The 16750-nt window shown below is 32.7% G+C and overlaps 2 protein-coding genes across 2 annotated transcripts; both read left to right on the forward strand.

Annotated features, from left to right (window-relative positions):
• The first annotated feature begins 7812 nt into the window (after positions 1 to 7812).
• Positions 7813 to 8613, forward strand: LOC139883725 (protein RADIALIS-like 4). The gene is made up of 2 exons (XM_071867862.1): positions 7813 to 8099; positions 8589 to 8613. Exons 1-2 carry the CDS (start codon positions 7828 to 7830, stop codon positions 8611 to 8613), a joined length of 297 nt encoding a protein of 98 aa, XP_071723963.1. The 5' UTR covers positions 7813 to 7827.
• A 2919-nt stretch (positions 8614 to 11532) lies between these two features.
• LOC139883733 (uncharacterized) lies at positions 11533 to 16159 on the forward strand. Its single transcript, XM_071867870.1, has 12 exons — positions 11533 to 11562; positions 11688 to 11759; positions 11853 to 11927; positions 12148 to 12228; positions 12851 to 12931; positions 13224 to 13293; positions 13383 to 13474; positions 13964 to 14005; positions 14097 to 14177; positions 14860 to 14921; positions 15149 to 15152; positions 16106 to 16159. The coding sequence occupies exons 1-12, from the start codon at positions 11533 to 11535 to the stop codon at positions 16157 to 16159; spliced, it is 744 nt and encodes a 247-aa protein (XP_071723971.1).
• Positions 16160 to 16750: the final 591 nt, after the last annotated feature.

Here is a 16750-nt window from a genome sequence, read left to right on the forward strand (position 1 = left end):
TAGATGTACTAAATGAATCTCCAATGGAATATCAGTCAATAAGCTACCCCATATATATGTTGAATATAATTGCAAATTAAGCTCTTCATCCAGAGAATACTTAGGGTCAAACCTTTATAAACCGTGAAATATTACGATTTTAAGAGTGATATTATTTAATTGTATAAATTACTCCCTCCGTCTCGTAATGAAATTTGTTTTGGTCTACTTTAAATGTCGTTTTATGAAATTCATGCATATTTGAGCTATTTTTTTCAATATCACCCTTACATTTATTTTAATTAATATTTTATTTTGAATGAATATTTATGACTTCTGAATAATAAATGATGGACAGATAAATAATTTTTTCTATCATTAATTATTTTTTAAAATTTATATTTATATTATGAGATAAAGTGGACCGAAAAGAATATTAATTTATTAAATTACATTTATTTGTACGAAATTTCAACTTTTCCTTTTATTTATAAAATTATATTTATTTATATATTTAATTAATGCAATTCATGGGATGTAAATTAATTAAACCCCGATAAAATGAATATGCACATACATGATTCAACTTATCCCCACATGTTACCACGGATTCTACCATTCATGAATTATATAGTTTTGGATACACCTACAAAAATGATGAATTTTAACTTAACTACAACAGTACTATAAAAATTAGTATTTAACTACAACAGTACTATAAAAATTAGTATGTGATGCACAATCAACACAAAATTACTAGATAAAAATACGTGGAGGTAGCAAGGAATTTATTTTGATATATATATTATTGTTCTTCAATCTGTTCTAAATTCTTTTTTAAAATAATTATGTATTTCAACGAAATTTTACAACCTAAACGTTTGTGCTCACACAAAAAAATTCGTGACACTTTTTTCGAGAGTGGATCGCAATCCAATACCTTAAGCTCACACCTCTAGCAATGGTGAATGTCGAAAGCATATACATCGGCCTATCTAATCTTAGATTTAACTCTCTCTCTTTCTGGGTACAACACTCTCACTCTCTTTAATTGACACTAAATCCATTCTACTTTCTCTTGATGCATCGTAGGAAACGTATATGCGAGTTTCACGGTCAGAAACAAACATAAATAGACTAAATTTCTCCTAAATAATTGAAAATATAGAGAAAATTTCTCAAAACTTATTATTTATAAAATTATTCGACCTCTATAATATAATATTGAAAAGGTTTAAATAAGATTATAAATCTAATAATTGTTGATTAAATAATTAAATAAAATAATAACATATTCTGAACTTAAACATAAAATACTAACTAAATAGAATTCTAATTAATAGGCTTCTACCGATTGAATCGTGATTTCACTATAAAATCATATTTGGACTATAATTTATCACTTTAAATTGTTTGGTCCTCTAACTTTATGCATTCAAAGCCCTAAGGAAATACTCATTTTATCTATAATCCTTCTTCCATCATCTCTCCTCTCAATTCTACAGTCCAGTAGTAGCCGCTTACTTTGATAAATTATTCTTACTAATTGATTGTGTAAAAATTACTCCCTTTGTCTGCAATTACATGCTTTTTAAGGTTTTGGTATACGGAACAAGGCCAATAATATTTGGAGCAAAATACCCTCTAACAAGCAAATAATTACATCTACACAAGATAATTACACAAAATAGAGTACAATACATCGTTCGTCTTTCCTCCCCTAGATCCGACTACCGCCTGCCTCCGGCAACTTCCTTTCTTCCTGCCAGCTCCGATACGGACATATTCTCTTTCTAGAATCGTCTTCGTTCTCTTCTCCCTCAGCTCCGACGCCATTCGTTCCCTCTCTCAAAGCCGGCATCGTTCAGGTGGTTGGCGATTTGGTGGTAGCGTGGTTGGCGTTCAATCTGATGGTGGGGTGGTGATGGAGATCGAGTGATCTGGTGGTGCCGAGGTCTGGCAATTCATCTCTTGGTGATGGAGGCCGAGCGATCTGGTGGTGGCAGGTTGGGTGAGCGATCTTATAGTGGTAGAGGCCGAGCGATCTTCTGTTGCCGAGGTTGGGCAATTGATCTCTGATGATGGTGGTCCAGCGATCTGGTGGTGGCGGATTAGTATTAGGAATCTAGGATTAGGATTCCTAGTTTGTCACAAATTGGTTATACTAAATAAATTATTATAAGCATTTTCTATGTCAATTAGGAAATAGATTAGGTATTTTTAAGTCAAGTAGAAAATAGGTTTATATATTTTCTAGATCTATTGGGAATATATGAGTTTATATTAGTATAAATAGATGAGTTCGCATAGAGAATCATCGGAGTCTAAATTGAGTATGAATTAGTTTAAAAAAAGTGTCTTTGTATAGGTAAGCACTTGGTATGCTGAATTTGCTCGTTAATAAAAGCTCTTGAGTTTTGTTGTGGATGTAGATCTGTTTTTATAGAACCACGTAAATCTTTTGTGATTTTGCTTTTGTATTATTCCTATCACTTTATCAATATTATTCCATGTATTTTGCCTATCGAATCCTAACAGTTGGTATCAAAGCTATAGCGGCAAAGTTTGAAATCGATAAGTTTCATGGTTCCAACGATTTTAATCTTTAGATGGTGAATGTGGAAGCTCTCTTTTGTCAGCTGGGTTGTCGAGAAATCATAATCAAAAAAGGCGCGCCGGAGGCGTGGAATGCTGAGAAGAAAGTCTTCATGCAAGGTAAAGCACATAGTACTATTTTATTATCTCTTTCAGATAATATATTACGAGAGGTGTTAGATAAAAAGATTGCGATAGAGCTTTGGAATGTGTTGGGTGAAAAATACTCAATGCAGAATCTAACTAGAAAGATATTCCAAAAGAGGAGGATGTACCAATTTAAACTCCGAGAGGGAGATTCAATGATGAGTCATCTTGATGGGTTTAATAAGATGATTCTTGATGCTGAGGCGGCTAGGATAAAACTTAGTGATGAATATAAGGCTCTAATCTTGATATTATCACTACCACCATCTTGGGAGCACTTCACGGATATCATGCTTTATGATAGAGATATGATTAGATTGGCAACGGTCAATAATGTTCTTTTGCAGAAGGACATGGACAAAGATAGCGTAAGTTTAAGTGCTGGAAATCAAGGTGTGGGTTTGATAGCAAGATACAAAGGCAAACCGAAAGCCTCGTCAGATTCGTTGACTAAATGTTTGTTTACTGAAAAGTTCAGCTTGTGTGTGGACAAGTTTGATTTTGATAAACCCTGACTTGACTCTTGTTGTGGATGTAGATCTATTTTTGATCGAATCACGTGAATCATTTGTGTTTTTGCTTTCGTATTATTCCTATCACTTTATCGATGTTATTCCGCGTAGTGTGCCGATCGAATCCTAACAATTAATAGAATGATCTAGTGGTTGGGCGAGCGATCTTGTAGTGGTGGAGGTCGGTGGTGGTGGTGGTCAAGGATGGTCTGGAGCCGAAGGGTTGGTGTCGAGCTAACAGTTGACAGGTCGATAAAAGGGTGGTGGCGAAGGGCCAGTCCCATTTATTTGAACAAGAATTGATTTTAAAAATTGGTGTGCATAGGTATATACATAAAGTATAAGGATTCATTTGTATATTTATATAAGGGTAAATTAAGAAAGACATGCTATTTTTATCTAAAAAATATGTATATACAGACAAAATAAAATTTCAACAAAATCATATATTTACAGACGGAAGGAGTAATTTGGTTTAACTATAAAGAGAAAAAGATCGTCAAGAGCTTTTTTATTTTTTCAATAGAATTCTTACTCTAACTATATACGTTTTGCAAATTACAAATGAGAAAACCTATATGGGCAACTAAGCTCTGTTGAGCAGCATGATTCATCCGTCCAAAAATATTTGGAGATCACTTGACCATCGATTGAATATTGTCAAAGTTAATATGATAGGAGTTGATTTAAAATAGCCAAGAAAAAAACTTAGAAAATAAAGGAAAAAAAAGAAAACGAGAAAGAATTAAAAAGAAGCCTGTTGTGTAGAAACTCCACCGCAATGCAAGGAGATTTAATGGTCTCTAGATCGCCCCATGCTCCCTTGACGGTGTCACCAGAAGTTAGCTAAAAACTATCGTAAAAACAATATTTTTTCCGTGCATTTTTACTTTGCACAAAGGTACAAAATTCCGTGTATGATGGAGCTTTTGAGCTGGAAAAGATAAAAAGATGAGATGCTTTAGCTTTGCAGTGTAAAACAAACTCCAAATCTTAAATGATATCTGGATAACAGATCACCTGCTGCATTTTATAAGTTACCCATATTTCAGATAAGTTGTTTTCGCTTGGCCATACCATTATCCCCTTTTGAAAAATAGAACAATATTAATTGTGATTCACTTCAAAATTCAATCATTTGATTAATCACAAAAAAATCTTAACGAAAATTAATAAAGTGCTTGACTGGTTTAGTGATATATATAAGATTTGGCACACACTAATGAGAAATATTTCAAAGTCGTCGAACAGTTGTAATTATCAAGAAGTTTGATTCACATTTTTCTAAGAAAAAATTCTATTGTTGTTAGTTTAAAGTTTTTCCTCCTATTTGATGTGTATCTTTAAACATAAGGTACGTAAAAATATAATAATTAATGTAGGCACTCAAATTTTGATAACAATCGGTTAATTTTGAAAAGGAAGATGAATTTGGTAATTAAGTTAAAGGCTCTATCTCCTGAGGTGTTTCACAAACTATATAAGAAATTTAAAAGATTGTTCTCATTCATTATATTGGTTTATATTGACAGATTAAATCAATATTTATATATTAGAGGTGAGAAAGATAAATTAGGAAAATAAAATATCAGGAGAATATTCTTAACAATTATATTCTCACGGTTATATCTTGATCTATTGAGAGAGGCCAATACATTTGGCTAGATGACTGAAGAGTTGATTTTATAGATTTTTCTTTACAGTAGATAATAGAGCATTTAATTTAATTATCAAATTTTCATCTTCTTTTTTAAATTTTTGTCATTAAAATTTGATCGAAATTGAGAGCTCAATATAGCTTGAAAGATTTTCGAATTTTTTTATGAAAATTGTAAGTACGTGTTCAATTTTTCAATGATTCAAACGATAATCTATTTGAATATTTGTAGCACAAGTAATTATGGTAATTTTTATAAAATCGATCACTAAAAAAAATAAACTGCATGTTTGAATTGAGAAATTCTTATATAATATTGTCAATGATGCCATATATATTAATCATTCTTTTATAAATTGATTTTCATCGAAACATTATCCATCTCGTAATATGTTTTGTGAGGACTTATAGTTTCTATTCAACTTTTTCTGTAGGCTAAAATATTAGAATAATGATATATATTAACGATTATGTATATGTTGAAATTCAATTTCCCAATAAAATCTGCAGTTGCAACCTCACAATTTTATTATTCTAATTTTATGTATATAAGATACTCCCTTTTTTGGGGACCGACTTTAAACGAGTAGCTGCAAGTGAGTTTATTTTCTTAGTATTAGTAAAGTCTTCATTTAAATATAGACATTTAGGCTAACATATCAAAGGTCATTGTATCTTGAAGGGAAGATTGCCGTAATTAATATAGTATATCTTTGACCCTTGTGGTAATCAAATATCATCGGAGATGAGCAAAATCTTACCTTAAGGACCATGATTATTACATGCCTCACCCTAGTATCCTCTTTTCCATTCTTCAACATGTAGTGCCCGGTTTATAATTTTTGAAGTAGGGAACCATTTTCATTATCAGCGTGACAAAATATTCCAACGGTACGAAGTCCTTATTGGATTTACTAAGAACAAATTCTCCAAAAAAAAAACCTGATTTTTGAAATCCATCAAGTCTAAGATATTAATAGAAGTGTCATATTTTGATTTGTTGACTGATTTCTAAGAGAGTATTCAAGTATTGTCCTAAATAAAAAATATCTCCGTAAAAGTACAAATGATAAGTATATTCTATCAAGCCTAAAAAGATTATCCTCTAATTTTTTTTATTGAAGGAATTAATTATATAATTGATGATATTTTGTTTAAAACTTAGATAAAATATGTGATATTTTGAATTGTGTGGACGAAAATAGTGAGATCGAGTACTGAAAATTCGATCTTCAGTGTTAAGCTGCGGATTAATATCTTAATTAAGTAAAATCGTATTTTCGGTTCACGAATGTTATCATGTTAATTGTGTCATGATTGTCATATGATTGTGATTAAAACGATTAAAACAAGATCGTGAAGATAGAATACGATCTAATCAAATTCGTGTTTTAAAAACACGAATTTGGTATTAATCTTTCCAAACATGCTCGTGAACTGGGAACACGATTTTGCAGCATCCTCGTTGACTAGCCGATCATGAGTGGAGCCATATAAATAAGACAAAACAATACTCAATAAATAAATAATAACCTTTAATTAATTAAGTAATCGACTACCCTCAAAAACACAAATTTAAGTAATCCGCAAGTGAAATTCGTGGACGATGTTACTAAAATTAAGGTCGGTTCAATCGTGAACCGAATCTACTTCCGTTGGTAAAGATTTAAGAAACGGACAAAGTTAGGCTAAAATTTAAACTTGGTTAGACATTAACCCAAACTAACTCCAAACATAACATAGTAGAATTAGTAACATGAGGTGATTTTTTGGCCGATCCTGAAAATTGAAATCGAACTAGAATTAACTCAAACCGAACTAGTGATTTCCCATTCCAAAATATTAAATGCAGAGGCATACCAATTTTGTTTTTTTGTAGGTGACTCATTAAATTATGTACATGTGCAAATCTGGATGGTCCTTCGTTCTAATTGGGATTAAGTTTATTTCGTTTTCTATCATTTAATGTCTCGATTTGTCAGAAGATTAACAAGAAACCAAATCGAGTCGAACCGGCCTACGAACCAAAATTTTGAATCGTTTGAGTCCCAGGCTGAGTTAAGTGATGGTGGCAAGCCCAATCAATCCATAGTTTTAAACGTGGACCGTAAAACACCAGATCACTACTACTCCTCAAAACCCTAACAAAACCATTTTGGAAGAAAAATGAAATCGCAAAGATAGCATGGTCGGGTTCCTAGAACCCGATCTTTGTAATTTTAATTTTTTTTAATACGTAAAATAGTATGATCGGGTTTTTAGAACCCGATTTTTATAATTTTAATCATTTTTTTAATACGTAAAATAGCATGATCGGGTTTTTAGAATGCGATCTTTGTACTTTTAATTAAGAACTTCATTTTTTTTAATTTTTTATTCAAGATCGAGTTTTCGGATTGCAATTTCAGTCATGCCAAGTTCGTGTTTTTAGAACACGAACTTCTTAATTATACTTAAGCAAGTTCGCGTTCCGAAGTTTGTATTCTACCTCCACGCCTCCAATTCAAACAATAAGACTGTAGCGTACTCGAACAATACGCATCAGGTATGGATGTGTGGCTGCTCCATTTCCTTTTCAAATTTAGAAATATATATATACACACATATGGTATCTATGAAAAAAAGAATCCTAAAGATAAAACTTGAACAAAAATTAAAGTAAAGCAGCTATGGATTTTAGCACTAGATCGGCCAATGTTTTGCAAGAAATGAACTGTGAACAAAACATGAAGCATATCCCACTGACCCACCCATCCCATCCCATCCCATCTTTTTATTGATCTGTCTCTATACTGTGCACCATACTATATAAACAACTCATTGTAAATGCTTCAATACATACGAAAATAACAAACGATCCTTAAAATAGCTATATATATATATATCTAGCTACTTCACTCACTAGCTATATCAATAATCTCTAGCGATATATCATATATGGCTTCGGGAAATTGGACTGCAAAGCAGAACAAGTTGTTCGAGAATGCATTGGCCTTTTACGGCAAGGACACACCTGACCTCTGGAAAAAGTTAGCTAAAGCTGTCAAAGAGAAGTCGGTTGAAGAAGTGAAGCGTCACTATGAGGTCCTTCTTGAGGACTTGGACAAAATCGAATCCGGCCGTGTCCCTTTGCCTGCCTATAAGAAAATGGGAGGAGGCAGCAGCAATATTAAAGCTTATAGCTCCTACATGGACGAAGAAGAACAAAGGTATGCCTACTCTCATGAGATACGATCATGTTTATTTCCGATTATATTCCTTCCATCCATTAGTACATATTTTTAAATTATTGATATAAAGAAGAAGGTAAAAGGTAAAAATAAAAAGTTTAAAATAACATGTATTGTTAAATGGGATAGTGATTTTTATTAGTCGAATAATATTTTTCCATCCAAAATTACTAATTAGTTAATAGTTACTATAGTTGTTTCTCTTCAGACTATGAGCTATTAAGGTGTAAAATGTAACTCAACAGTTTCAAATGATTTTTCTTCTTACATTTGCCATTTTTTATAATATCTTTTTATATGCCTATTACAATCTGTCCATAAATCCTCTATAGATTATCATGAAAAAAAATCTTTTATGGACACTCCTAGTTAGTCGAATTAGCGTACTCACAAATTAAAACTTATATTCTATATATTTTTACTGTCATGTGCTCTGGTCTAATCTGTATGTTTCATACATCCATGCAGGATGAAGGGACTCAGGCTCCAGTGATTTACTGAAGAGTCCGTTGAACGTCTGATGTTCCATTAATTAACTAATGCAAGAAAGTAAATGCATATACTACGTATAATACTACGGTCCTTTTCTTTTTTTAAAAAATATCTACAGTCTGATTTCACTTTATTTCAGTTCACAAATGTTATCGTGTGTTTTCAATTAATGTTTCTTACCCAGTGTGTAATGGAGTTAATAAATAATAAGTATATTATGGAAGATTTGTTGGCACAAAATGGGGGCGGAGGCCAGATTCCTTATCAATTCATTATGAAGAAGGAAACTTGCTTTCCGTCGGAAAATTATTCGAATTGAAATTATAGAGTAGTTATCCATGCCGTCAAGATAAAAGAAAAACTCTTAAAAGGTTAAAATTTTATATTTTAGACATGCAAATCACTTTTTTACGAGCGTATATTGATAAAATCTCATATTTTTATGGATAAATTTAAAATTATACATATATGAGTAAATGATATGCATGCATGTACGTATATAAATAACGATGTGTGAGAAAATTTATACCAAAAAATATCTCTTAGATTAAAAATAGAAACCAACTTTCTAAAACGTACTGCAACAAAGTCACTTAGAATAGCAAGTAACTAGAAATGGTAGCGAAACACGTCGGATTTTTACTTGATCCAAATTCGATCCATAAGTATCTCTTAAAAAAAATCGATTTGATATTTATATAGTGATATGTATTTGTAGATAAAATAAATATATGAAATTAATTTTTATGTATTTAATAAAAAAAATTAATAACAATATCATATATTATTATAGCTGAACCAAATTGTAGGCACTTCAATCCGAATTCGGTTCGATTTAAAACGGATCACACATATATGAATCGTATCTTAAAGTGATAATTATTCTCGATAATTTTTTTCAACAAATTATTAGACATATGAATATATCCCACATTAATCATTCACCGTAATAAAAATTGGTTTATATATCAATTAAAAAATTATTATCTTGAGCTTAAGATTCACTATACCAATGAAGAAAGGGAAAAAATGATTACACATAAATTATTTGATAAATGTGTATTATGTATAAATTATTAAACTTGAATATCTTGTTTTACTTTTCCAAAAACCTTTTAGGAGCCGATGCAATTTGACTTTTCAAAACAGAATTCATGAGCAATCTACAAAGTCTAAACACACTTTAATACAATAATCGCCCCCAATTCCATCGAATGGAATCAACTATATAAATTTTTAAATTTAAATTTAAAAATAATGTATAGATCATTTGTCATATTATTATTATGTATAAAATACGATATATAAAATACATATAATAAACTGCTAAATTATATAAAGACACGATATTTATTGCTATAAATAATTTTACTAACCTAAATATATATAAATAGTTTTCTTATCCCAAAAAAAAATAATATATCTTAAAAATAGTTTTTCTAACTCTATAAAACTAAGTCATTTATGTGGATACTATAAGCCGCCATTCTCCTTTCTCGACTACTAAGTTTTCTAAGATACCTAAAATTTATAAATCCTTTCTTACCACCCTTTATCATGTGAGTTTAGGTCTCCTTGTCCTTATGTTCATATGTCTATATCCTCGCCTCTCCTAACATGTGCTTCTCTAGATCTACGCGTCACATGTCCAAACCATCCAAGTCTACCATCTTTTATCTTCTCGTCTAAAGCTGTAATTTTAAGATTGCTTTTTATAGTATCATTTCGAACATTATCTCTTAGAGTAAACCCACTCGTGCACCTCAACATCCGCATCTCGAACACTCTAATCTTGTGCTTCTGTTGTTTTTTTATCACCTAACATTCTCTCCCATATAGAAAAGCCGGCCTCACAGCTGTTCTATAAAGCGTTCCTTTTAGCCGACTTGACATACGTCTATTATACAAGATACATGTTGCACTTTTTCATTTTTCCATTTTTCCCATCATGCTTGTATTCGACGGATAACATTCCTATCAAACAGAGGACTGTGTCATGGATGGTGATCCATTATTGTTCATCGATCATGTATGTCTTATGCACGGAAGGCCGCACTTATTTAATCTATTCCAAAGTTGATCAAAGGTTGATTAAGGTTCTTTGGTTTCGTGTACGGGAGCGCGCATCTCACATATTTTACTTGATGATATAGCTCGATGTTAATGAGAGCTTGGTTGGAGGAATGCGGGCATTTTTTGAAAATATAAAAGGAGTACATTAAGGCAGCTGGGCAAGAAGTGACTTTCTCCAAATATAGTATCTACTTTAATAGGAATGTTAATCAAGATAGTCATGATGAGTTGAAACTGGATTTTGGAATTGATAGAAGCCTTGGGTATGCATAGCCTAGGAGTAAAGAGCTTCAATGTTTTGTTTATAAAAGGATAAATTTATTAATAATTAAAAAGATTGCGAGTTCACTAAAGTCGCGACATATGTAATTAGATCCCAATGACCATAAAGAAAAAAAAAAAAAAAAAAAATGAAAAAGAACCCATGAGAGAAACCGTAAGTGCATGAATGACATTTAAACATGGCATGGAAGTTGGTATGGATAGAGATCTCCCAATTCCCTCTAAAAATAACCTGAATGGAATGGATTATTCCAACATTTTACAAGACCATTTTTAATGCACAAGACACGAGAAACTTGCTAGTAGAGTGAGAATAAATTCTATTTCTGAGTAAGAATAAAACAAAATTAAAATAAAAATAACGTGGATGGAATTGGAGTTAAGTTTATAAATGGGCCGAAACTTTTTAGCATCGTAAATGGGCCGAACCAGTCGTAGGTAGCATAAAATAAAGTTAACTGTATAAGAAACATAATAGAAAAGGGCGCGAAAATATCTCTTAGGGTTTCTCTGGATAATCACAGAGCGATTTAACGATCTTTGAGTAATTGGAGGAGGAGGAAAAATGGCTGCCGCTAGCTCTGTTCCATTTAAGGTAAGAAGAACGAAACATCGACTCACTTAAACCCCCTAATTTCATTCTAACTTCATAGTTAGGTTTTGCTTGATTATTATTATTATTATTCAGACTATAATTCTACTGTTAATGAATGCTTGCAGTTAATTCTGGGGTCATCTTCAATCGCCCGTAAGAAAATATTGGCTGAGATGGGATACGAATTCACTATTTTGGTAGATTTCTTTGAGTTCCATTTTCATACAGTGTAGTATGTCCCCTTTTTGGTGTTAGTCTAAAAGTTGACCTCTCTTCATCTACTATTTAAGACTGCAGATATTGACGAAAAGAGTATCCGCAGAGAAAAACCCGAAGAGCTCGTGATGGCTATTGCCGAGGCGAAGGTATATTGCACTACTTCCCAATTGATTTTAGAACTATGGAACTTCAATTGCTTTTGATTACTGAATGAATTCGTGGAAATTTTATTTTTTCGTGTTTCAGTGGTCTTGCTTACTGGTCTGTGAATTGTTACGTTAGTCATCTAACTGATGATTTAGTCTCGAACTTTAGTTTAAGGGTTTTTTTTTTTTTTTTGTTTTTTCTCCATTGGTTGCATCTCAGGCTGATGCAATTTTATCAAAGTTAACAATCAGTGAGGCAGAGAGAGGTGATGAACCAACAATTTTAATTGTTGCTGATACAGTATGTATAGTTTTATTTAGATTTTCACTCATTCTCCTATATCAAAAATTGAGCGTCTTGGGTACAACTTCACCTTGTGCCATCTATAGATTGAGGATGCGTTCTATTCTTGTAAAAATATATATCTTTCTGTTTCAACACCATTGATTTGTTTGGGTGGTCTGATGGTGGGATACAAGTGTTATTCTCAAAACTCCAATGTCATCTAACTAGTAAGTATTGCCTTTACCGTCTGGGGCCATTCGATATGATATTTCTTTCTTGATGTTCATTAAAATATGAAGTAATGTCTAATGAATCAATAATAATAACTTGAAAAATGGAGCATGCGGTTAGTAATTTCCCTGCTCTGTAGAATTTGAAAAGCCCATAATGGAATCTAAACGCTTATGATGCTTTATCTCTGTGAATTAATGTTATTTTTTTGTTTATCAGTGTTCATCCAAGCCTACAGCTTGTTTTAACGTAGCATTTTTTATAGATATAGATATTGATAATTATTCTAATTCTAAACAGAACATGCCTGTATTGTGCATTTATTAAATCTCCTCATGCATTTCTATGTGTTCCTTTTTCGGTCATTATGGAACTTTGCTTAAGACTACTGAAACCTTTATCTCAGGCGGATGCCATCCTACAAAGACTAAACACTTGTGACAGTGTAAAGGAAGCTGAGCCAACGCTTTTAATTACTGGTGATCAAGTATAATTCGGTTCCTTCGACATATATTCCTCGTTTATTTGTGTCCTTGTTTGTGCTATGCAGTGAAGATAAATGCTTTAGTAATTCTTTTTACTGTTTGTTCGGCTGACCCTCAAGTCCCCCACGATCCCAAAACAATGACCACTACAGTGTAATTGCATTTTATATCCTCAAATATAGGTGAATATGGTGATAAGTTGTGCCTATGTACGCTCAATCTTTGTCCCTGTTTGGGAAAATCTGACGCCACAACTTCTTACTGTCAATTTTTTTTCTTTGTAATTATCTGGAGGTTGTGGTTTATGAGGGTGAAATCAGGGAAAAACCATCTACCGTGGAAGAAGCTCGGAAATTTATTCAAGGTCTGGAAAAAATATATGTATTCTGCTTGGATTCCTGCTGTGTTTTATTCATCAAATTTCTTACTTTTACCAACAAATAACAACTGCAGGCTATTCTGAGGGGTACGCTGCAACGATGAGTTCTGTACTTGTCACAAACCTTCAAACTGGTTTCAGAAAAGGTGACTGGGACAAAGTGGAGGTACTATACTAGTTGCTTCTATATCTAAACTTTCGGTCTGATTTCTGCCATCTGTCTCGTGTTTTGGTCATTCCTGTTTGAAATTATAATATTACCTTGTAATATGCTGTTTTAACAAAATAGAACCCTGAATTCCACTATTTTTTTTTTCACTCTCCTTGGTGTGTAAAAAAGGATAATGACTAGCTTCTCTTTGTAAAGAGTTAATTCGATCACTTTGTCTAATTATACACTCAAGTTTAATTGGGGAAGCATCCAACACTACCCTCTGGCCTCAAATGCATAAAGAAGACATCTCAATCTGTACACAGTCCTCAAGAGGAACTTCAAGCGTGTAGCATTGTTGAGCGAAAATTCCATCGTGTTTTCCTTGGAGTATTTAATATACAATGATTCATGTCCCTATTGGGCACTATCTTGAAGGCTTCGAAATTTAAACTTTGAACTAGAGTAATATTAATGCTTTTATTTTTCTTTTGGTAATTGCAGATACATTTTCATAAAATCCCAGATGAAATCATCGAGAAACTGGTAAGAGCTGTTGACATTATTAGCTCATATTCGCCTTTGCTTTATTCCTTCCTGCTGCTGAACTATGTGCAATCTTTTTCCTGGATACCAGATAAATGAGGGAAAGGTACTCTATGTTGCGGGGGGTTTAATTATTGAACATCCATTGGTTCTGCCATACGTCAAAGAAGTGGTTAGTTTACTGATCTCTTCATATCCGAAAATTATGATAACACTGTAGGCTTCATTCATGTAGCTACTAGAATGAAGTATCCTTGTTCACAAGTTTTCAACTTTTGTAAATGTATGCTTAATTTTTTTTACGAAAATGCCACCTTGATTTTTCAAAATGAGGCTCCAATTTCTATAATGTTTAGGACATTGATTTCAAAAGAAAAGACATCTATGGGATACTGACACCACAAAAAAGCTCAAACTCAGGTGAACTTTGCAGATAGCCACTTGACTTTGAAAGTTTGCAGATGTATATCAAAGCAAAGGGAGTACTTGACGTTACAGCTATCGTACATGGCATATGTCATGTTGTATGCGATGTAACATCAAGTACCTATTTGCCTTAATATTTCAGAGTTTAGGTACTCATGCGCAAACTTTGGAAGTTCAAGTGGCTGTTTGCAATGATTGCTGACCATTTGTGATGTGTTTTTCCTGTGATTTTTATGTTAAACTGTGTTTGAAAATTACATTTGCAAATTCTAATGTTCTAATTGATTGAAAGAAATTTCATATAGGAAACTGAGAACTTGTTTTTATTGAGTAATAGATTGTTAAATAATTCCATCACAATTTCTCACACCTATATAATATCTTCATTTGTAGACAAAATGTCAACTGAGTGAGTTATTATTGTGCAGGTAGGGACTACGGACAGCGTTATGGGGCTTCCGAAAGCTCTGACTGAAAACTCATCAAGGAGGTCCTTTAACTTTCCGCAGTCATTCTTTTCAAGATTCATGTGTACCATAAAATCTTCTTATCTGTCTCCACATAAGCTCGACTCTTCTGCTTTATTTAAATTGTTTTATATGCATTAATACTATATCAGACTGATAATTTAATGCTCATGGCCATTCTTTAATCTCGTACTGCAATACTGAGTATGCAAATGTTTCAGTCATTTTTATGTCTTGTGGGTCCTTGCAGTATGGTATGCAAAAGTTGGTTGAGCGTGAACGTCTTATCATAGTTTCAATCTATTAGGTTCTACGTATCTGAAAATAAAATGTTGACCATGCAATTAGAGATTAATAAACTGAATTGAATATTATTCAAAGGTTTTATTAGGAAAGAAAATTAGCTAGGACAGAATTGTGCAGGATAGGGTTAGGTTGGAATGGACAACTAGTGAGTTCTTGTTACACATGCCACACAGTAGCACATTGTTCAGCAAACTCATGTGGATATCTTTTGCCAGGGTGGTTGGTTAACATCGTGCTATGTCATGACTTATGCCTTTGATTACATAAAATTTTGGAAGTATTATGTATAGAAGGAATTTCCATCAACAAAATTCTAGAATGCAATTGCCAAGTCAGCTGACCATTAACTTTAAATTCTAATATCTGATGATAATCAACATGAACATTCTACAACTAGCTGAGTTTGCTATTACTACTTCCATCTTAAATACATTGCACCTGTAAATTACAGGTACAATGAAAATCGTTGAATGTCATTTTTGCTGGACTGGACCAGTTGTTTAGAAGTCTAGCATGTAATGTACAATGTATGTTTTCCATAAAGTTGCTTAGTCTATAAACTATGATTGTCTTGTCTACATCTACAACACCTACCAGTCTTCCCTCCATTTTAAGAATATTTGAATGTTAGTTACCAACGGTGATTGAATTTCTTCATAAAGACTTCCTATTACCATACGAAACAATTATTGGAGAGATGAAATATATGCAATTGTGGCAGTATTCCCACTGCCAACTGTTATTAACTTGTATTCTCAAATCATATCAATGAAAATCAATATATTTAAATAAATAAAATAAGGTTTTACATAAGAGCGAAAGAAAGACCGTATATATATATATATATATTATATATAGAAAGCCAAAAGAAAATTGCTTATGTTACATATCTGTATTGCAGCTTTGCGTGCCAAAAATGGATCATTCTATGTATGCACCGCCCGAATTGGAGTAATTCGACATTTGGAAATTTCTTTATCTGAAAGAGAACTGAATTTCTTCAAGAGATCTTCCTTTCGTCTCTGGGACAAAGAGAGTGACAAATAATACAGTGAAAGCTGATGCTACCATGTAGAGTGTGAAAGTTCCTACAAGAGTTAAGGCATAATGCATTAAGTTATTGTTCACTAAATGAACTTTTAGAGAGAGAGAGTGAGAGAGAGAGACCTCCGCCGCTCCAATCCAAGAGCAAATTTGCAGTCATGGTAACAGCCCAAGAACATATCCAGTTGGCGAGTGTCGCTATGCTTCCAGCTAGGCCCTTGATATTGATGGGAAGAATCTGGATTGCCAATGACAGAATATTATACCATTTAGTTTCTAGGATCTAACTAGCGAGTGACAAAATTTACAGAGGACATTACAAATAAGAAACTGGTACCTCGGACATTATAATCCAAGGAATTGCTCCGATTCCGAAAGAGAATGTAATTACCATTGCCTGCAAGCATAAAACAGAAACTCAAATTTCAAGGTACCAGCTTAATTATCAGACAGAATCACCTGAAATTCTGGTATCTGGTTTACACATACCACAACACCGACA

Source organism: Rutidosis leptorrhynchoides, unplaced genomic scaffold (genome assembly GCF_046630445.1).
Source record: "Rutidosis leptorrhynchoides isolate AG116_Rl617_1_P2 unplaced genomic scaffold, CSIRO_AGI_Rlap_v1 contig440, whole genome shotgun sequence".
In the NCBI taxonomy this organism is placed as follows: Eukaryota; Viridiplantae; Streptophyta; class Magnoliopsida; order Asterales; family Asteraceae; genus Rutidosis; species Rutidosis leptorrhynchoides.